This window comes from Stylophora pistillata, chromosome 13 (genome assembly GCF_964205215.1).
Source record: "Stylophora pistillata chromosome 13, jaStyPist1.2, whole genome shotgun sequence".
Taxonomy (NCBI): Eukaryota; Metazoa; Cnidaria; class Anthozoa; order Scleractinia; family Pocilloporidae; genus Stylophora; species Stylophora pistillata.
This window is the reverse complement of record NC_142531.1, coordinates 1,583,563-1,605,000: the sequence shown is the minus strand read 5'-3', so window position 1 is coordinate 1,605,000 and position 21,438 is coordinate 1,583,563. Positions and strand designations below refer to the sequence as shown.

Below are 21,438 nucleotides of genomic sequence, written 5' to 3'. Positions count from 1 at the left end.
GGGGGGGTCGCATTGCAGTCAAATTTTAATTTCACCGGATTTCGAAAAACCAAAAACCAAATTTTTTCAACGGGAAAACAAACATGAAATTGACAACATTAATTAGGGTCGCATTTTAACCGGGTTAAAATAGAAACGTCAATCACCAAGGCAATCTCACATCCGGCAAAAATAAACATTCCCGCGGACTAACCAACAACAACAATTAACAACAATTAATCACTTATAGAGCGCTATTTACAATGACAGATCAACAGCGCTTGACAATCAATCCTAACCCGCCCATCCCACCCCAGGGGAGGACATCCATCACACAGTAATCTCGTGCATGGGAAATTAACGTCTCCTACTCCAAACCCTGTAGGAGACGGGACCTCCATTTATTCGTCCCTATCCGAGAAGACTAGAATATCTAACCATTTCTTGATGTTATAGAAAGGTAGCATATTCTTCTCAATTATTTTAAGACCTTGAGTGTTAAAATGCCGGGGCTCGAACCCTCGACCTTCCGCACAACAGTCCAGCGCTCTATCCATTGAGCTAACCGGGAGGCGGAGGTGAAACAGAACACTTTGTCTGGCGATTATAGTCCTGTTGTTTTCAGCTATTCAAGAACAACAAAATCAAATGCTTGCTTTTGTTTTGCTGATGGAGAGAGGGATAAATTGTGAAATGGCCAAATTCTCCGCTCTTTTTGGTTTTTATCTTTTTTCACACGCACACACAAATGACAACTTTGACCACAACGGACGCGGTTCTTTTTCTTTCAAAAAAATTTGGCAAAATCGGTCAGCCCCACCCAGTTACGGCTTGTTACTGTGTGTAGTAGCTTGTGACGGTCTGTTGCCGCTTGTTACGGTATATAATAACTTGTGCATTTAGGATAAAGGCTGGTTACGGAGTATGACGGTGTGTTACAAATTCTTATTATCTGTAACTATATTGATGTACTGGCAAAGAGTTGTTTGAGTCATGTTCTCATGTTAGTACCTTGTCTGATTGTTCGGCTTTCTGTGTTACGTGTTACTTGATACGTGTTACGTGAAGTAACGCCTAACTTTTTTTAGTCTGGGTTGCACGAAAAATATATCTGGCATGGTATAGTTCAGAAATACGAACAGTTTACAAGTTCCCAATACGGACTGACCTATGCTGGTGAACAACGTTTTTATTTTTTTCTAACACATAAAAATATGATTGCTAAAAGAACCCGAATGATTTAGGACTACAATTACGAGTTTAATTACGGGAAAATCTTCCTTGAACTTAACAATTTGATGGCGAGTGAGTTATAAAGAAAACAAGCGTTATTCAAATTAAAGAGAATGCTTTCGAAGGCCGAAAAAGAGAGAACGCGCCCGAATAAAGCCTGCTTAACCTTATTGAGGCCCTAAAATATTCCGATCGCTCCTTCGTCAGGGATGTCTGTTCCAAACTTGGACTCAATGCATAGAAAAACAAATCCAAGAGCCGAAAGCAGTGGTGGCTGAAGAAAGACCAAGAAAAATCACGCGCAAACTGTCTTAACATATCAAAAGCTGAAATAACAATTACTAGTGCTCGGGGTACTTCTACAATCGTACTTTTAAAGGATTGTACAACATGTACATTGACCTTTTAGGTCCGAATCCTACCATAAGAAAAAACAAAGTTCAAGAAAACCCGCAAGTTGCAAGTTTCGCAAATTTTTCGGAAGACCAGCTCCGGCAAATTTTGGCCGAAAGAAAGTCAAACATTTAATCTTGACACGATTCATTCAGCTTCGATTTTCTCCAGTATCCCAGTTTATTTTTAGCTTTTCGTTCAAAGATATCGGTTAACTGGATCAAATGCTTTCGCTGAAACCAAATTATATAATCGCTCTTTAGTCAACGCTTTATTACCAGACAATTGCCTTAACCATTGTGGTTCGCACACGAAACACTGAGTTGAAAATTACCATTAAAACTGATTAGTTTTTATTTTACCTTTCACTGAAATAATCTTCATAACAATATGTACGTTGACATAATGCACAGACGGTCCCCTTTGCGTCCTCCTTTGCACTCAAGAATGCGTTTATTATTATATACGATTGGCCAAATACCACTCAAAAAGCAAATGTTCTTCATCTTCTTTATCCACAACAACCAGAGGCAAAGGGGAACAACAACAGCGAAAGGTGAAATTTCTTTTAACATGTCATATCGTTTCGGATCACGACCGGTGCATACAGTGGTGTAGGGAACACAACCTGCTTGCGACGTAAATAAAGTGTCCTCGGGCTGAGATCTGCAATCAGAGAGAATCCGTCTAAATTTGGTCAAAGTACCAACACAACTGCACTCTTTGTCTGGAGAAGAGGTAAACAACTGTCTCTTCTGTACGTTGCCAGAATTGTGATTTGTTACGTCCCGACGATCCCAGATACCTCTTTGCCGCTCTTGAGTTCTAACTGTGTGTAGCGGACTGCGACGGTGTGTAACGGGCAGTTGTTACTTGTGACGGGTTGTTACGGCTTGTTACTGTGGGTAGTAGCTTGTGACGATCTGTTAAGGTGTGTAACGGCCAGGGACTACTTGTGACGGCTTGTTACGGCTTGTTACTGTGTGTACTGGCTTGTGACGATCTGTGACGGTGTGTAACGGCCAGTTACTGCTTGTGACGCCTTGTTACGGCTTGTTACTGTGTATAGTGGCTTGTGACGATCTGTGACGGTGTGTAACGGCCAGTTACTGTTTGTGACGGCTTGTTACGGCTTGTTACGGCTTGTTACTGTGTGTACTGGCTTGTGACGATCTGTGACGGTGTGTAACGGCCAGTTACTCCTTGTGACGGCTTGTTACGGCTGGTTACTGTGTGTACTGGCTTGTGACGATCTGTTACGGTGTGTAACGGTCAGTTACTCCTTGTGACGGCTTGTTACGCCTTGTTACTGTGTGTACTGGCTTGTGACGATCTGTGACGGTGTGTAACGGCCAGTTACTCCTTGTGACGGCTTGTTACGGCCTGTTACTGTGTGTACTGGCTTGTGACGATCTGTGACGGTGTGTAACGGCCAGTTACTCCTTGTGACGGCTTGTTACGCCTTGTTACTGTGTGTACTGGCTTGTGACGATCTGTGACGGTGTGTAACGGCCAGTTACTCCTTGTGACGGCTTGTTACGGCCTGTTACTGTGTGTACTGGCTTGTGACGATCTGTGACGGTGTGTAACGGCCAGTTACTCCTTGTGACGGCTTGTTACGCCTTGTTACTGTGTGTACTGGCTTGTGACGATCTGTTACGGTGTGTAACGGCCAGTTACTACTCGTGACGGCTTGTTACGCCTTGTTACTGTGTGTACTGGCTTGTGACGATCTGTTACGGTGTGTATTCTTATTATCTGTAGCTATATTGATGTACGGGCAAAGAGTTGTTTGAGTCATGTTCTCATGTTAGTACCTTGTCTGATTGTTTGGCTTTCTGTGTTATCTGTTACGTCAAGTAACGCGTAACTTTTTTTAGGCTGGGTTGCACGAAAAATATATCTGGCATGGTATATTCTCTACGATTCTAATCGAAAATTTCTTATTTGGGCAATCGAGCGAGCCGTCACGCAACATAGCTTGTATTTGAGAAGCTGGCCTTGGGGACGAGGCCGTAACACTTCCGATCACGCAATAAGTCCCAACGTACTCTCAAAATGCGTTCTGAATTGTCTGTAGATTGATATTTCTTTCTGTGATGTGCCGCATGCGAAGACTAAAATTACTGCTTTCTTGGGCCATTCTTTTTTTCGTTGTTTTATTCCTTATCAAAAACAGAAAACGCCGAGGCGAGAGAATCGCCGATGGAGAGGACGTCCTTTCGTTCCGGAAAAGCTCCAAACTTCTCACAGTAGACGGTAATGTTGATAAAAATTCTTTCAGCCTCGTCACTGGGGAAGGACGCTTAAATGTCTCGGTTTGGGAAGAAATCTGTGGGAATGAACTTATATCACTGAAAGAGTTCCCGCTTTTCCCTCACGCGCCGACATCACGCCGAAGCACATCGACCTTGCGAATACGCTTGAAACAAAACTTAGAAAATTTTGGATTACGAATCTTCGGATTTCTTTCGCCATTAGAATCTGGGAATTACAACTTTCATTTATCTTCGAGTGGATCGACGGAACTATGGATTAGTTCGAATACAGACCCCGAAAAATGCAAGCTTATGGGAAATGTGACATCGAGGGCAACTTGGATAAATGATGGAAATACCATTTCTTTATCAGCGGGAAAGCGTTACTACATAGAAATTTTACATAAACATGGCCTTCAAGACGAAGAGAATCTCAATTTCATGCACATTAAATGGCGATCTTCGGCATGGAAAGTACAAGTTTTTAGAGATATTCCTTCAGATGTACTTATACCATCCGAGGACGATCAACATTCGAATGTATTTGGTAAAATCAAACTACAATCGTTATTAAATCAGCGAGTTGTTCATCGGGATACTATCCTTCCAATGCACGTTCAACAAAGTGAACCTTCATTTGTAACTGAAGAAGAAAAGCGTCGTTCAGAAATGTATTTTCTTCCCTTCATCAGAGAAGAAGACACTAAAGATCTATTCCCTCCTTGTCAGTATAATCCATCTTACATAGTTAAAAATCCTTTAGGTAGATACCAGTCTATGTGGGAGACCCATTATACCTCAATTTATCCTCACGACCATGCAGATATTATGAGAAAAAGTTGGGAGTCGGACGATTTTGTGACTTTTGGTAACGATCAGATGGACGAAAATGCCGCAAGGAAGATTGTTGTACGTGTCTGGACGCAATTACAAGTCAAGTCCCCAAGGTAAATTATTTCAATATTTTGTGTTTTGTTTTGCCTTCACCTTTCTTCTAGGATAGTCAAACTCAAAACATAAATGTTATCATGGGTTTCATCGTGGTTGGTGAATTGAAAAGATTTCCGCTTTTTGCCGATGTTATTCACGTGGAAAGAACAGAAACTGCTATTGCTTGATATTGACCTGATTATTTCTTTTCAGTATCATTCGAAACGAACGAGCGAAGGATTGATCGACTCGCTTCAACAACTAACGTGACAGCGTATTAAATTCGTCTCGGTTCAGTCGTTTGTGCTAAGACGATGTAGCCTTGTAAACGAAAGGCTATCGCCAATGAATTTTCGCAAATGACTCTTTGAATTCCTCAATCACCTCGTCTATTTATTTTCCTTGCGACCTACACGCGAACACGTTTTAGAATTATAGAATTTTCCTATCCGTTTGCACGGGTACTTAAAAAAATATATATAGAAGCGGCACCTAGTTTTCCTTTAGTTTGGGGAAAATGCAGGCACCTTCAGACACCTTCGTGTTTAGAAAGTAGAAAACGGCAACTCGTTCAAGTGGAACCGTGGTGATTATAGGGATCGGAAAACTACGATATGTAGTCAATGAAATTGTGAAACAGATGAGCACGTGGCTAAAATATATTTGATTAGCGACCTGTTCGGCTGTCTTATCAGCAAATGATGTTCACTTGAAAATTTTGATTACTTAAACTTTTTGAAGCTGGTTCACTAATTCGCTTGCAATCAGCTCTTAATGTGTGAGGCTTGTTTGCCGAGTAATTATGACAGACACTTTGATTAGACTGCAATACCTTGAGCAATAAGACAGTAAAAAAAACAAAAACAATCAGTCTTGTGTCTTTGACTGGATATATTTCCTCATGAACCCATATTATTCTAAAATAAAGCCTAGGCCCAAAGTCAATCTATTTTTTCGTCATTGTCTTCTTTGGTAGATCGAATCTTTGGGGTCAATCTGCGGATTTTTCCCCTTTATTTTTCGAACGAATTTAAAGCATAGACAAAATACAATTTAATGAGGTATTCAAGCAACCGCAAACTGCTTACAAAACAAAAGGTTTTTGTGCAATTCTGACAAGGTGTAGCAGTTGCCTTAAAAAGTAGGCATATATTAGAAGTTAACTTTTTGGGCGTTAGAATTTAATCGAAAATCTGTCTGAAAGCCCAAACCGAAGCTTGGCATACAGGTGTCCTACTGGTATACCAGTTGCATTTAAACATGTTTTATTTTGCCCTCACTTGGCTTTTTGCATATTATTAGGACAATTGCCGTTTCAGTATTGAGAAAACTTAACAGATGACGGAAAATATTGTACAAAAGAAATCAAGCAAAACGAAAGGCCTTTGTTTTACATTTTGCACTTTCGTTCATTTAAGCAAAAACCTAAAAAATTGAAACGAAACCTTGAGGCCTTAAAACAATATTTCCCAACAGCTGTTTCGATAAAAAATTAATTCTCATTAGTATTGTTAATAAACCAAATCTCACCAGGCGAAAGAAGTCTCATATTGCTGCAGTCTCAACTCGATAGATAGTTTTGTAAAAAATTAACTTCATTTATTCAATTCGGCGAAACTTCAGAATACCCGGCCACTCGTTTACATGTCATTGAATAAGAATAGCATCTACTCTGTTATGCCTCATTCTTCAAAGCCTCCCGACACATGTAAATGATGTGGACGGGTATTCTTCAATTCTAGCTAGAAGAGGTGGAAACAAATTTTTGCTCAAATCGGAAGCGCATCCATTTTGCTTCGTGGTGTCATGAGTGGAAATCGGAAGTAAAAATTGTGACCTTAATGGTTACAGCAACTTCCGTTCGCAAAACAGGCGGGACTGTCAAGACTTCCGTTTAGGCGATTTAAGCAACAATGAATACACTCGAAGAGCCAAACGTTTCCCTTTTGGCATCATGGGTATGGAATGTAGGAGTGACGGGTTACTTTCCTTTGTGTAGCATTTTAGAATCTGGCCTGTCACATCGTTGGGGATGATTGCGCAACATACGAAAGGATTGTCCGAATGAGTCACGTATTAGCAGAAAGTCCATCATGGCAGACATTGAAAGTAAAAACGAAAACTATGACTGTAACGGGAGTGATAATGATAAACAATTTCAACAGTTTGATCGTTGACCCCTGTGTAGCTAGAAAAAAATATAGATTAGTTGCCCGATTCGGTGAAGATGTTGCGCTGGGTACTCTGCATTAAGTAGTTCGGCTTTGGGTGGCAGTTCACCGTGAACTAAAACTGATTGGGATGTTACTGTAGTTGTAGACCAACATTAGGAAGTGTTCCATCTACCCTTTTGTTTAGCCACCTTGAATTTCCGCACCCAATCAAAAGTATTTGAAAAATTTCCAAACATGTATGCTTGTGTCATCCACTGAACAACGTCATCTTTCACTTGTTTTCCTTTTTCCTCTTCTTATTATAGGAAGTATACCCTTAAACACATCTTGAATGTGGAAGAAAATCATGATCCTGAAAAAGGAGACAGATATTTGGTAGAACTGGAACTGATAGAAATTTTAAGCAGGAGACATTTGAGGTTCTCTGAGTATGTGTACCGGCCTAAGGAATCAGATACTTTGTGCAGCCCAGTGGCCGTGGCATGGAACAAGAGTGCTGTTGTCAACATCCTTCTCGCCACTGGGAATAATCAGGGGCGTTGGACTCTCCATTTTCTTGATCACATGTCAAGAATACATAATAAGACCAAGGATTTTAATTTTAACGTAATTATCGTTGAATTCGACGGCATCTATGTTGACTTAAAGGAAGCTCTGAAGAAGAGTGGAATCCCACATTATCGGCATATTAGACTTCGAGAAAGATTTCAAAAGGCCAGGGGGCTACAGTTGGCTGCCAATATGGTTACAAATCCGAACTCAATAGTGTTTGTTATGGATCTTCATTTGGATATTCCCTATCATTTTCTAGATGACGTCAGAAAGGTTAGTGAGTATATCGTACGCATCGCTTTTACTAGTTTTCATATCTTGTCCATCAGACAAGTAAAACAACCCTTGGAGTGAGTATGGATAATTGGAGAATTAGAAACCTGCTGAGTAGAATATTATGGTGTTTATTGAGCAGATCGCAGGACGTCACTAAATGTTACTTATAGCTCAACTATGAAAAATCTCGTCATTGGTTGGTAATCAGATACATGGGTTTTTTTTTTTTGTTCTGATACCTTAACCCGGTCCCTGTGGCCCTGAAGGGTGACCTGCCTCCAATTTCTTCACAGAATATCGCCAACGGTCAAACATAAAGCTCATGAGTTTAAAAGAAATGAGCGGCAAGTAAAGAAGCCTTTGATTGCCGGTTGAACAAATTTTTCTTGTCAGGACTCTAGGAAATTTGTAGAGAACAGTATGGAGAAAATACATGCTGATGTTGATTTAAAACGGTTAGGCAAGGGAGCGAGGAACGCAAGAGCGTATATTTTCTCATTTCCCCTCCTCCAGCATCTATGCTCTTACGCTCGTGGCTCTTACCTGGCTTACCCATTGAATGTGGATCTAGGGCAAAAGAGAGGGGTCTGTGAACAAGTTATTTCCTTTGTTGCCAGATTGTTACATGAATTGCTGCGCCCGTATAAGAAAGGCTTTCCACATGTTCCGTTTTCAGTAGATCTGAATTTGGAACGGTTAAATTTTCTCGTTAGCGTATTAGCAGACAGAAGATTCGAAGTTCAAATCTGTATTTTTAAAAACATGTTTTTGGTGTTTTTCTGCAGCACTGTGTTCAAGGCAAGATCGCTTACAGTCCTTTACTCACTCGACTATCTTGTGGGGCGACGGCACGGCATCCCAGAGGCTACTGGGAACACTTCGGTTACGGTTTGATGGGCATGTACAAAAGTGACTGGAACAGAATTGGAGGGATGAATGTGAAAGAGTTCAAGAACAAATGGGGTGGAGAAGATTGGGAGATCTGCGATCGTATTTTGATGAATGGTATGGAAATAGAGAGACTAAAGATGGTTCATTTGTTCCACTATTACCACACCAGAAAAGGCATGTGGTCTGATGTTAGGAATGACACAGATGTTTCTGAGTACGCTGCCCTATCCTGACATAATAAATGAGTGTGGTTTTTATCCGGAATGCAAACATATATGCTTGGGACTATCAAAGTGACGATAAGATTTTCGTATATTTTAGCTTAAGAATAAGATTATTTTCTCATTAATAATTGGCGGAAGGCAAGAATTCATCGACTTTTATTGAGTTTATATGTATGCGTCGTGAAAAGGAAATAATAAGAAGTATACAATCTATGAATTTATGGAACAAATTACCCTCGATTTAATAAAACCAATAGTCGTATATATACATATATATATATTTTTTTTTTTTTCCAATATATGAAACAAATATCGAGTTTGATACTTTCAAATTGCTTGTTATCTTGTGATTGGACAGCCCCACTGGATATCCACGTGACATCGAACGGCCGATAACCAATCGGAATCGAGAATTTTGTTACAGATACGAATAGTTCGAAATCCTTGAGGGGGTTGCGCCAAATATAAAGATAACAAGCTTTTACTTTATCTACCTTATTTAAATTTTGATGATCATGTATAGTTAAAAATACTACAGAAAAGAAAATATGTATTCATTTTTCTCTTTTTTTTTAAACCTGCACTTCGTTTTTTCGTTACTTCAATTGTGTTTTCTTCAGTTGATGAGAACTATAAAAGAAACATTTTTTTTTTACACGCTATAGTTTTAAGGGGTGTCACAATGTTGTAAGCCTGGGAGTGACCAGCATCTGATTTCTCCATACAATAATACGGCTGAATCATTCATTAAGATCATGAGAATAAAGGAAATGATCGACGAAGTAAGAAGTTTTGATTGTTATACAGATTCTCCTTGTCAGCGTTAAAGGAAATGTATAGAGAAGAGTTTGGAGAATGTAGATATTGATGTAAGGATGCATGGGGTTGAAGGGAAAAAAACTGAAAGAGCAGAAAGCTAGCAAAAGCTTTTAGCAAGAAAAGTTTTGAGAAGTTGTAAATAAGTCAGCAGTTTTTCGAAATTAGCTTAGAACAAATACCCTGGGAAATTTTACACATGACATAAGCTGTAACTGTGAGCAAAACCATAACACGGTGGAGAAAAAACAGCGATGAAAAGTGACCCAAGTAGAAGCCCTTACTGGCTCTCCTCGAGGACATCATAGAATGTTCGACTGCCTTGTCTCCGTCTTTCGCGCTTCTGTCTTCGGCGTGAAATTAAGAATTCTTGCGTTTCGCGATAAAAATGACAAACTTCAGGCCCCGTCCCCCTTTCCCCTCGCCGTAGCACCTTACCATTGAGCCAACTACTTTTACAAAGGGTCGAAACGCACCAAGTTAGTGAGAATTGTTTGTGAAGTCCGGTCGCCTCTGGCTGAACCTTTGGTAAGACATAGAATTGGTCCGTGAGCACTGAGTCACTTTGCCTATTTCAAGTATCCACCCAATATTACGCCTGCTTCGGGAAATTTTGCCTCCATCCTTGTAAGGTAACCAGTTAAAAAGTCAGCGGTAATCTGTCTTTCGCTGGTGATGATAAGTAGTATCAATAGCAATGCTGCGTGGAAGGCGACTGGGCGTAGTCTCGTGGTCTCAGTTCTCAGTATTTATGGGCCTTACCGATCGCGTGTTCATAATACCAGAAGACAGTTAGCCCAAAGCTCGATCCCTGGGATATTAGAGGATCAGGTTCCTACCTAGACCGCAACGGTCGCACTCAAATAAATTCAATTCTTACCCATTCCTTTTTCGTATACCAGCCACGTAAGCTGTCAAATAATATACATGACGGACGCTCTAATATACATACAACACGGTGTTACATGTGAAATTCGTCTTCACGCACAATATTGAAATCACTGTTACGGAGAGTCACACTTGAACTTCTCCATCCCAGTCAAGTCTCCGAGCCATGACTAAAGTTTTCAAATTACATCGGATTTCTAGTCATCAAAGAATGTATGAATTTCGACCATCGTAGGTGCCTGGCCAAGAACATAAGAGAAATCTGAGGGCGGAAAAATGTGGGGTTTTCTGGCCCTAACAATAGATCTTTGATGGTTGGCTTGTTGGATTTAAAGGACATTACCATGGATTTTCAGTTGTCCCGGACAGTGAATAGGAACTAAATTGAGATGTAGCGCGAGTGTGAATCCTATAATGCAAACACTTTCAATTTAGAATTCAGGCTCCAAGACAATATAATTTCTTAGAAAATATTTCTTTAATCTTGATATGGTTTTCCATGCTTGTTTTCCTCGGTATCTGAAGAGAACATTTGAGTGGAAGGTTGCCGGCAGGTCTTTCGCCAACAGGTCTGTTTATCAAGGTCTGAGGCGAGTGCGCAAACGTTGCCGTGAGTGAGTTCGCCAGGGGGGCCAGTTCCCCAGCGTCTTAGGCCATAGAAGTACGGTTTTGATGCCGATAATAACTTTTAGGCTTTCGTTGTCGAAGACGGAATTAATTATCGAGGATTGGAAAGACATCCAAGTAAACCCCGATATCTGTCGGTGGGGCGGGGCGGGGCCGGGAACACCCCGTATGCAAAGCTGTGTTCAATTTATTATATACAGGACTTCTGGTTAGAAGAAGCCAGAGTTGGTGATGTGGTGACGCTGTAAACTAGATCAAATGTAAACAAATCTTATTAGACGTTTTGTTGTGTAGTATCGCTGAGTATTCTTACGAGTAGTGCCGTATTTTGACGAGCCCATAGGGCGAGTCAAAATACAAACAACGAGTAAAAATACTAAGCGATGCTACAGAACAAAACGTCTAATAAGAGATTTATTATCCAACACGGGAAATTGTTATTTCAGTGTAGGCGAATTTCGCGGATATATTTGGAGTAGAAATATCGCGTGATATTTGTACTCGTTTAGCGCGTTATTTGTGCCCTGCGAAACACAGTTGGATAATAAGAGTTGCTACTGTCTGTCTGAAGTATTGCATCTGGGGAACAAGCCAGAACACTTCTTAAAATTATGAATAGTAAGAGAGTGGATTGTTTGGTTTCGCCGGATTGAGACCTACACTGCTACATTGTCTAAATCAACTTAGGTTTCTATTATCAAAATAAAGTAGATGCTACACTTAACGCGCCGATCAATCGAGCCTCAACACCCCCCCCCCCCCAACCCTCCGCAACACACGGGCATTTTGTCGTCATATGCATTTGAACAGCTCAGAAGTTAATATGCCCGAGGGTTGCCCCTGGGAAGGGAGAGGGAAATGTTTAAGCATCGACGCTGAGGCGTGACTGAGCAGATAATCTCAACTGTTGATGACGACATCATACCTCGTCTTACACAACGAAGTACTTGATAATTCTTACCTGTCGATGTTGCAGTTTCGACTAAACGTATGCTGTTGTTGCACACCTGTATTAACCAAGGTCAGACCTTCAAAGGCTTTATTTTGAGATTTTGAAACTTCAAGTCGACATTTTGACGAAGATGTTGAGAAGAGAAAGAAAGAAGGTCCTTGTGATGCTCCTTGTAAGTGCCGCTACAGTCATCATGTTGGTAAAGTTTCTTAAAAAGGGAAGAAATAGAAATGTATATCAAGTGGCTGCTAATGATAAAGGTTTGAACGTCGCAGTTTGGAAAGAAATCTGTGGCTCGGATATGCGATCGCTGAAAGAATTCCCTTTGTTTCCCCACGCTCCGGCAGTGCGTTTAAAAGCGGAGAGATTGCAGATGCATTTCACAAGAGAGTTCGAGAATTTTGGATTACGATTGTATGGATTTCTTTCTCCTGATGAATCCGGGAGCTACATTTTTCAATTAGCGTCAAGCGGATCGTCAGAACTATGGTTGAGTCGGGATTCAAATCCCGAAAACAGCAAGTTAATTGCAAATGTAACATCATGGACAACTTTTAACCGTGCACGCGAGCAAGATTCGATTCCATTATTAGCTGGAAAGCGCTACTATATGGAAATTTTACTTAAACATGGCCACCATTATTGGTGGAATGATAATTTTCTTCAACTTAAATGGCGATCGTCTAAATGGGAAGACGAACCAAGAGATATACCATCAAATGCTCTCTTTGCATTTGAACATGATCAGACTTCGACCTTGCTTAGTGGCATCAAGTCATACTCCACGATAAATTATCCGATGGCTTCTGAGATTAACGTCCTCCCTATGCACATTGGACATCGGGATCCATCATCCATGAATAAAATGAGACATCGTACAGAAATCTATCATCTTCCCTTCATGAAAGAAGAAGACAGTAAACATTTATTTCCTCCTTGTCAGTATAATCCATCCTATATCGTGAAAGAACCTTTAAACAGATATCAGGCAATGTGGGAGACTCATTACACCTCAGTTTACCCTAGCGACTTTTCAGATATTACAGCAGGGATGATGGATAAAAAGAAAGGTTTTATAAGCTTTGGAAATGACATGATGAATGAAGAGGCAGCAAAGAGTGTAGTGTCTCAAGTTTGGAAGCAGATAGAGAGCAAGCATCCTGGGTAATTGTCTAGAGTTTTTGTTTTTTTTTTTCCTGAGTATTCTTCATACAAAAATCCTGAAGGAGAGGTATAAAAATACTTGTTGTAGTTGTAATTCCTTCAACCCCTTAACTCCCATAAATGGCAAATACAGAATTTCTCCTTACAATATCAATGCAAAATTAAGTAAACAAGTGAAGAGAATAAAGAATTTGTGAATATCTTTGGAAAATTGCATGAATTTGCCCCCTTGCAAGTTGCCCCAAATCACTTTTGCAAGTTTGTCCCTCAGTGTAAAACAAGTTCACCCCCACCTTTATGGTGTTCACAAGAAAGTGTCAGTTGTAGTTTCTATTTAAACAATAGAGTGTTTCTGTCGAAGAACTATCTGCTGATAGTTGCCCCGCGGAAATTTTATGTTCTTAAAACAAATATGCTAGTTTTAAGAACATCAAATTTCCAAGGGGCAACTATCAGACCAATAGTTCCGAGACATAAACATTCTATTGTTTTTATTGTTCACCACTAAATTTCTTCCGCGCCTACAGCTTGTCACAAATGTCAATAATTTGCAACCGTACACAGGCTAAATAAAACATTATACCTGTCAAAATTGAAAAGTCACTGTTTTTCCAATCTGCCTAACTTCGCGGCCATCAAACTATTCAAAACTTTTCACAGATGAGTACTATCAATCCAGTTATTTTCCGCGGACGGGCACTATCCATCCGGGTATTTTCTGCGGGCGGGCACTATGGGCTGATAGTATCTCTCCACGGATGAACACTATCGTGTCACGTGATCGATTTAAACCAATAAGAACCGGAGAAAATTTAGTGGTGAACTATAAAGAATCATCTACTGGGGATTTGGTAAAGGGGGGTGTGTGAACTTGTTTTATGTCGGGGGGGACGAAATTGCAATGAGGCAAACTCACTGTAAACTGAAAACAATTATTTCTGTCTGGAAAGACATTTTATTTTGAGAGGTGTTTAAAGATGTTTCTCTTGTGATCCTATTGTTAGTGGGACCTAAGGGACCTAAGGGACCTAACATTATTTACAGGGAAGGGGGGGCTGGTGGAAATGAGGGGGGACCAAAAATTTGTGTGCACATGAAAAGGGGGGGCCAAACAAAAATTCTGCAATATCAATACCAGCAAAATTGACTTTTTATGTTTTAATTGGAGACTCTGATAAACAAAAGACTCAATCTCAATCTAAACAAATGGTTGACAATTCAAAGTCCTTAAAGTATTTCATCCTCAGATTCACTGCTTTCCTCTCAGTCACTTTCATCTCCTTGTGCATCACTTTTAAAAAAAGGTAGGGTGGTATTCTTCATAACATTTCATTTTGGTTTACATAAAATGTTTTGGTATAGTATCGTAGATCATTCTTTTGAGTGCCAAAAAATTAATTTAAAGAATTATGGGGGGGGAAACTTAAAGTTTTTGAGAAGTTTATATCTCATTTCCACCAGCCCCCCCCCCCCCCTCCCTGTAAATAATGTTAGATCCCTAATGAATGGGGAGAGGCAATATGAGATTTAAAAGCCAAACTCAAGAATATGACTTTATGCAAGTGCTTGAATGTTGAATTTTGGGTCTGGAGTCAATAAACCTTTAGCAACATTCATCATTAGCAAACATCAGACTGTGTGTCAGTCTTCAACCTGTCTTATTGTGATTTTAAAATTTTGGGTTTTTGTCTCTTGATTTCTGTAGGAAGTATTCTTTTGAGAAAACCTTAAACGTGGAACAAAATCATGATCAAGGTACAGGAGACAGGTATTTGGTGGAACTAGAACTTAAAGAAATTTCAAGTGGGAAACATTTAAGATTCTCTGAATATGTGTACAGGCCCTGGGATGCACATTCTTTATGCACCCCTGAAGGTGTGGCATGGAACAAGAGTGCTGTCATCAACATCCTTCTCACCACTGGGAACAAACAAGGAAACTGGATCCTCCATTTTCTTAATCACATGTCAAGAATATTTAAAAAAACCAATGATTCAAATTTTAATGTAGTTGTTACAGAATTTGATGGTGTTGATGTTGACTTGAAAGAGGCTTTGAAGAAGAGTGGAATCCCACATTATCAGCATGTTAGACTTCATGAGGGATTTAAAAAGGCCTGGGGGCTACAGTTGGCTGCCAATATGGTTAAAAATCCGAACTCAATTGTGTTTGTTATGGATCTTCATTTGGATCTTCCCAACTATTTTCTAGATGATGTCAGAAAGGTGAGTTAAGAGTTACACCTTTTACTCCTTCTGGGGAATAGGTTATCAACAGTCTCCTTCCCCAACCTTTTCCTGTCCTGGACTAGCCTGTGAGGTGAGTTGTAAAGGTAAAATTTCCATAGCCTGGAGAGCTGGTGTTGGAAAAAAAATAGAGCAAAAATTATTAAGGGATGCAAATGGGAAGAAAGAGAGAACAAGACTCCTCCATTCTTTTGCTTATCCTTCCCTCTAACCCATCCCTAAAAACTTGTATCCTTAGCACCAGTTTTTCTAAAAGTGTATTCATTATTTGGGGAGAAGTAATTGTCTTCTGTTGATCTAATCTTCAAGCACAAGGAGTTAAAATTGTTAGAAACCTTACTTTTGATTTTTCTCACCTTAAATTGTTGTCATCTTCAAATACTGAATTATTGTGAGTTTTTTAAGTCTGTTAAAAAATATGTTATACATTTTGTCACAAATGTGAGACCCCAAAAGGTTTAAATCATTTTAGGGAACTAAGACTTTTTCCTTTGTCTATCACTTGCAATAACATAAATAACATCTTTCTTTAAGAGTTGCTTATTTACAATAATTCAAGGAAGCATAAATATCTTTATTTATAAGATAATCAAGGCAAAAATTTACCCTCTCCTTATTTGTAACTCTACCCTCTTCTTTTTTATTCAGCACTGTGTTCAGCGCAAGATTGCTTATAGCCCTTTGCTTATCCGCCTGTCTTGTGGGGCCACAGCAAGCCGTCCTGTGGGCTTTTGGGAGACCTATGGTTATGGTTTGATGGGAATGTACAAAAGTGACTGGGACAGAATTGGAGGCATGAATGTAAAAGAGTTCAAGAACAAATGGGGTGGAGAAGATTGGGAGATCTGCGATCGCATTTTGATGAATGGCATGGAGATAGAGAGACTTAAGATGGTTAATTTATTTCATTATTTCCACAGCAAAAAAGGCATGTGGTCTGATGCCAGTCATCGTAATCAGCTAAGTGACTCTACAGACAGATACTGGCGGTGATGTCTTTAAACAATAGACTGCACTTTCTATTATTTTACCCTTTTCTCAAAAGTCACTTTATGAACCCAAAATGATATTTTCAAATCTAACCAAGGGAAGTAGAGTGCAGGTGTTGGGTAAAAAATCAGGTCTTCTGTTTCATCTCCTGATATTTTTCATTGTTTACATTTCTTAGCTACCAATATCTGCACCTTGAATGAAACACAGTAAACAAAAACCACCTTTTGGGCTGGCCTCTTGAATTACCTGGTCTTTTCTAGAAATGAACCCCACCATTAGCTATACAGAATGTTGGAAAAATGAGAGAAAGGGATGTACTAACAAGCATTACTAGTGTTCTGTAATTACCCCAAGAAGGTTATCATACATTGGTGAACTGATAGAAAGTGGAGTCTATTGCTTCTTATAAATAGCTATATAATACAGTGAACAATTATTGATCTCTGACCAATCAGAGTGCCCACAATATTTTATGTTTTGTATACAGAAATTACCACCTATTTATGTAAGAATGTTGAGTTTTTGAAAACAATATAAGAATGGAGATCTACAAGAATGTAAATGGACTTTCAAGTTTAGGATTTGTATCACCACTGATCATCTTTTTCATGGATTTCCTGAGACCATCATTTAAAAACTATTTCCATCTGTTGTACACCACTATACACCAAATTGAAATATGGCGTCCAATTTGAATTGCTATTGTTCTGGACTTACTAGCCTCTCACACATGGGATAATTACAGTGGCCCAAAAGTGTCACGGCAATTTCAATTTGGCCACGGCAATTTCAATTTGGCCACGGCAATTTCAACTTGGCCACGGCAATTTCCATTTGGCCACAGCAATTTCAACTTGGCCACGGCAAATTTCAATTTGGCCATGGCAATTTCAATTTCAATTTACTCACGGCAATTTCAAATTTTATCATATAAGGGGCAAAATTACTGAATTGTGATTGGTCAAGACAGAGGGCATTTTTTCTTAATTTTTGTAATTGCCCCGGACAAAATTACTTGTAAGTGATTAGCTGAAAATCGCTTAGTAACGGCTGACAAAGTAAAGAAATTTCTGTTTGTTTTGTAACAATGGCGTCCCGTTTAGCACGAGATCAGTAAGAAAACATTCTGCCCCTTATATTATATGCAGAAATTGCCCTCGTCGCTGCGCGACTCAGGCAACTTCAGCAACCTCTGAAAACACGCGTGATATCAATCCTTAATTTTACTCGGCCTGACTCAGGGTATGTACTTCAAGGCTGAATGCCATATAGAAGACATATCCATCGTTTGCCATCCCTATCCATCATTTACCATCCCTCTCCTTCCTTTACCATCCCTATCCATCCTTTACCATCCCTATCCATCATTTACCATCCCTAGCCATCCTTTACCATCCCTTGCCATACCTAGCCGTCCTTCACCATCTCTATCCATCCCTAGCCATTCTTTACCATCCCTATCCATCCTTTACTTTCCCTATCCATCATTTACCATCCCTAGCCATCCTTTACCATCCCTTGCCATACCCAGCCGTCCTTACCATCTCTATCCATCCCTAGCCATTCTTTACCATCCCTAGCCATCCTTTACCATCCCTAGCCATCATTTACCATCCCTATCCATCCTTTACCATCCCTATCCATCTTTTACCATCTCTATCCATCCCAGCCATCCTTTACCATCCATAGCCATACCCAGCCATCATGTACCATCCCTAGCCCTCCCCAGCCATTTATAGCCATCCTTAGCCGTCTTTTACCATCACTAGCCCTCCCAAGCCATCATTTAATGGTGCAGTGTATATTATTTGGGGAGGTAGATTGTGACCTATTTGATATGACTTGAGGAGTAAAAAGGTTAGAGGTCTTGATTGAACCTTACTTACTTGCTTGCTAACCAAATTCAAAGAATAAAATATCGTTAGGTAATACATTGTTTTAAAATCAGCAACTGGGAACAAAATTGTACCTTAGACAACAGGAAAGAACATCTCAGAGGTTTTAAAAATCCACATTTTTCCTTGGGGGGTGGGGGCAGGCCCCAGATCCCCCTAGAGGGAACAAGCAAAGCTTGCACCATGAAAGAGCTTTGCTCATTCAGACTGCCTCTCCTGCTACTTCTTCCCATTCTCCTGCTACTCTAATTCTTAAATGAAAACCCTTGTTTTTGCTGTAGAATTACTAGTTCTGAGTTACATCTCTATTCGGGAATTAACAACAGAATACAAATTAATACAAGAGTAGAAGAAAATATTATTTTTGACATTCTTGGAAGGAGTGTCCTGAAGGGGGGGGTCCTAATCCCATTTTCCCAGCCAAAATGTTATTGAAATACCAGTTCAAATTCACAATCCCAGCCTATTTTTCTCAAATATAAATCCCATTCTCATTCTTTTATTGTTTTATTGTTTTTGTGTTTATGAATCCCACCCAGTTAGCTCAATGGATAGAGCTCTGGACTGTTGTGCGGGAGGTCGAGGGTTCGAGTCCCGGCCGGACCAACACTCAAGGTCTTAAAACAAGTGAGAAGAATATGCTACCTTTCTATAACATCAAGAAATGGTTAGATACTCTAGTCTTCTCGGATAGGGACGAATAAATGGAGGTCCCGTCTCCTGCAGGGCTAGGGGTAGGAGACGTTAATTTCCCACGCGCGAGATTACTGTGTGATGGATGTCCTCCCCTGGGGTGGTTTCTGGGTGGGAATTGGCCCTGTAAAGCCCCCATGAGGAGTGGTCAATTAACGTATGTATGTATGTAATAAAATCCCATTTCCCAGCCCCTAAAAATGGCTCCTTCAGGACCCTCTGGAAGTTTCATTTGCCTATTCTTTTTTCTCAAATGTAAAGCCATGGTTCACTTGGTTTTGGATCATTTTTGACGTCATTTCATGTTCGATTACATTACAGACCCATACTTGACGAACTAACTTCGATTTTTGACTCAGCGTTTGTCCTTTTACATAGGTTTTTTCCTCTTCATTTTAAGGTAGTTACTGGATCTACAGAATTCTTTAATGAATTTTTTTTTAAAGTCTTTCACTCGAAGTTCATTATTTGAGTATTCAAATACTCGAAGAAAAGGAGTGGTGTTCGAGCTATTAGGCATCAAAAAGGAAGGATTTTTCCGTTTTTCCGCGTGTCTTTGCAGGAAATGTACCTCATCTAATAAATTAAATTTATTCAGATCCATTTAAGAAAGAAAAATAGAAAATTATTGTAAACAAAAAATAGATATTGAGTTTCGAAAACATAGCTAGATAAAAAGTCAATCCAATCTTTTGCAAGTAGTTTAAAAAGTAAATTCTAAAAGCAAAATTGCATTTTCACCCCTTTAATCAATCTTGTACCCACATCCTCTCCAGGGTACATTTCTGTAATGTGGCAGTTTGGACCTCCGTGGTAGAACTGTCCACATACGTCGTAACCAATAGGATTCGCTCTTACGTCTACCAATGATATTCCATGGTGATCAGGTCCTTGCCAAAAGTTCTCATAGGAGCCCCCAGGAATATATTTGTCAGGCACGTCTCACACTTCAACGACACGAGAAAGCTGTTTGGGTGCGTGCATATGTTTTTCCCTTTGTTTTACCATGGTTTTACTAGTACTTGAATCGTCAGAAGATCTCTTTTCGAATTGTTACCATGATTATTTTCTTCTCACCGATTGCACATTTATACAATCATGTTGTTAACTCGCGCTTTGCACGGGAGCTCAGAATGCAAGCGAGTGAAAAAACAAAGAAGCAAGTGGAAGGAAAATTAAACTTTGAAAAACACAAAAGTATCGCAGCCCGTACTCTTGCTTACGGAATTGATGCATTGAACTATAATTCATTCGACCGTTACATTTAGCAGGATAGTAAATGTAATATACCAGTCACGGATACAGCAAACTTTTTTCTTTTTTTCGAACCACCGCTTTTTAAACGATAGACTTTTCTCTATCACGGCTTAGAAAATACCAAACCAAATCTGTTCAGAAGGCAGTCATATAGGAAGCCTGCTACAAATAATGTAGTAACTTCATAGCTTTCAAATTAGCTGTTCCCGTTTGGTTAACATCCTATCACGAACAAAAGGAAAGGTGTTTTATCTTCTACCTTGGGAGCTTGTTTACTACAAGGAATAAACTGATAAAAAGCACTATTATACTACACTATGTTGAACGTACAGTGGTTGTAAAATTAAATTGATTTTGGATGATAGTACTTGTGGAGAATGTTCTGACATGTGTAGAGTTTTCTGACATGTAATATGATATAACGGAGTGCAAACTTTATAACCGGAAAACCTCAGTAAACCGAAATTCCAATTCTATTTCTATGATTTTATTAGTACTTTTAAGTATAAATTACGAACTTTCTTTAAAATTGGAAAACACTGTTTTACAGGAAAATAAAATACTCGTATTACAGGACCGTAACCAGGGATTTTACCGGGATGGTGCATTTTTGCAATGACAGAACACTGCCACTGCTTATACCCAATTTCTATTATCTTTGGAAACAGCTATAATTGTAATGATCACGGATCAGCGGAACTTTTAGTTTCATGGGAGGGCGCACGTGCACTCTGTGCCCCCCTTCCCCCCCCCCCCCCCCCCCCCTTTCCTGGTTACAGCCCTAACGCATAGTAAAAAAAAATATGACTTGTTTCTATCCTTGGGTTTCACCCACGTGACCAATACCTTAGCAACGGTTACTATCCGCCATCTTGGTGTTCCTCAGCGTAAACAAACTGTATCTAACGAAGAGTTCATGTGAGAAAGAAGGGATGGTTTTATGCATTATTGTTGGCTGTTCGATCAAAAGTGGAAAGCATAAAGACTAAGGATTTTT

The 21,438-nt window shown here is 39.7% G+C and overlaps 2 protein-coding genes across 2 annotated transcripts; both read left to right on the top strand.

Moving 5' to 3' along the window:
- Positions 1–2,896: 2,896 nt before the first annotated feature.
- LOC111345576 (N-acetyl-beta-glucosaminyl-glycoprotein 4-beta-N-acetylgalactosaminyltransferase 1) lies at positions 2,897–9,692 on the top strand. The gene is made up of 3 exons (XM_022952864.2): positions 2,897–4,810; positions 7,273–7,792; positions 8,581–9,692. The coding sequence occupies exons 1-3, from the start codon at positions 3,705–3,707 to the stop codon at positions 8,917–8,919; spliced, it is 1,965 nt and encodes a 654-aa protein (XP_022808599.2). The 5' UTR covers positions 2,897–3,704; the 3' UTR covers positions 8,920–9,692.
- A 2,493-nt stretch (positions 9,693–12,185) lies between these two features.
- On the top strand, positions 12,186–21,023 carry LOC111345701 (beta-1,4-N-acetylgalactosaminyltransferase 3-like). Its single transcript, XM_022952987.2, has 3 exons — positions 12,186–13,357; positions 15,063–15,582; positions 16,252–21,023. The coding sequence occupies exons 1-3, from the start codon at positions 12,324–12,326 to the stop codon at positions 16,594–16,596; spliced, it is 1,899 nt and encodes a 632-aa protein (XP_022808722.2). The 5' UTR covers positions 12,186–12,323; the 3' UTR covers positions 16,597–21,023.
- Positions 21,024–21,438: the final 415 nt, after the last annotated feature.

What these genes read in the sequence shown, in the direction of transcription:
- LOC111345576 (XM_022952864.2), top strand. Translation starts at nt 3,705, where the DNA reads ATGTGCCGCATGCGAAGACTAAAATTACTGCTTTCTTGGGCCATTCTT. An exon ending in TTACAAGTCAAGTCCCCAAG is followed by an intron (nt 4,811 to 7,272) that starts GTAAATTATTTC and finishes TTCTTATTATAG; the next exon opens with GAAGTATACCCTTAAACACA. An exon ending in TTCTAGATGACGTCAGAAAG is followed by an intron (nt 7,793 to 8,580) that starts GTTAGTGAGTAT and finishes GTTTTTCTGCAG; the next exon opens with CACTGTGTTCAAGGCAAGAT.
- LOC111345701 (XM_022952987.2), top strand. Translation starts at nt 12,324, where the DNA reads ATGTTGAGAAGAGAAAGAAAGAAGGTCCTTGTGATGCTCCTTGTAAGT. An exon ending in ATAGAGAGCAAGCATCCTGG is followed by an intron (nt 13,358 to 15,062) that starts GTAATTGTCTAG and finishes TGATTTCTGTAG; the next exon opens with GAAGTATTCTTTTGAGAAAA. An exon ending in TTCTAGATGATGTCAGAAAG is followed by an intron (nt 15,583 to 16,251) that starts GTGAGTTAAGAG and finishes TTTTTTATTCAG; the next exon opens with CACTGTGTTCAGCGCAAGAT.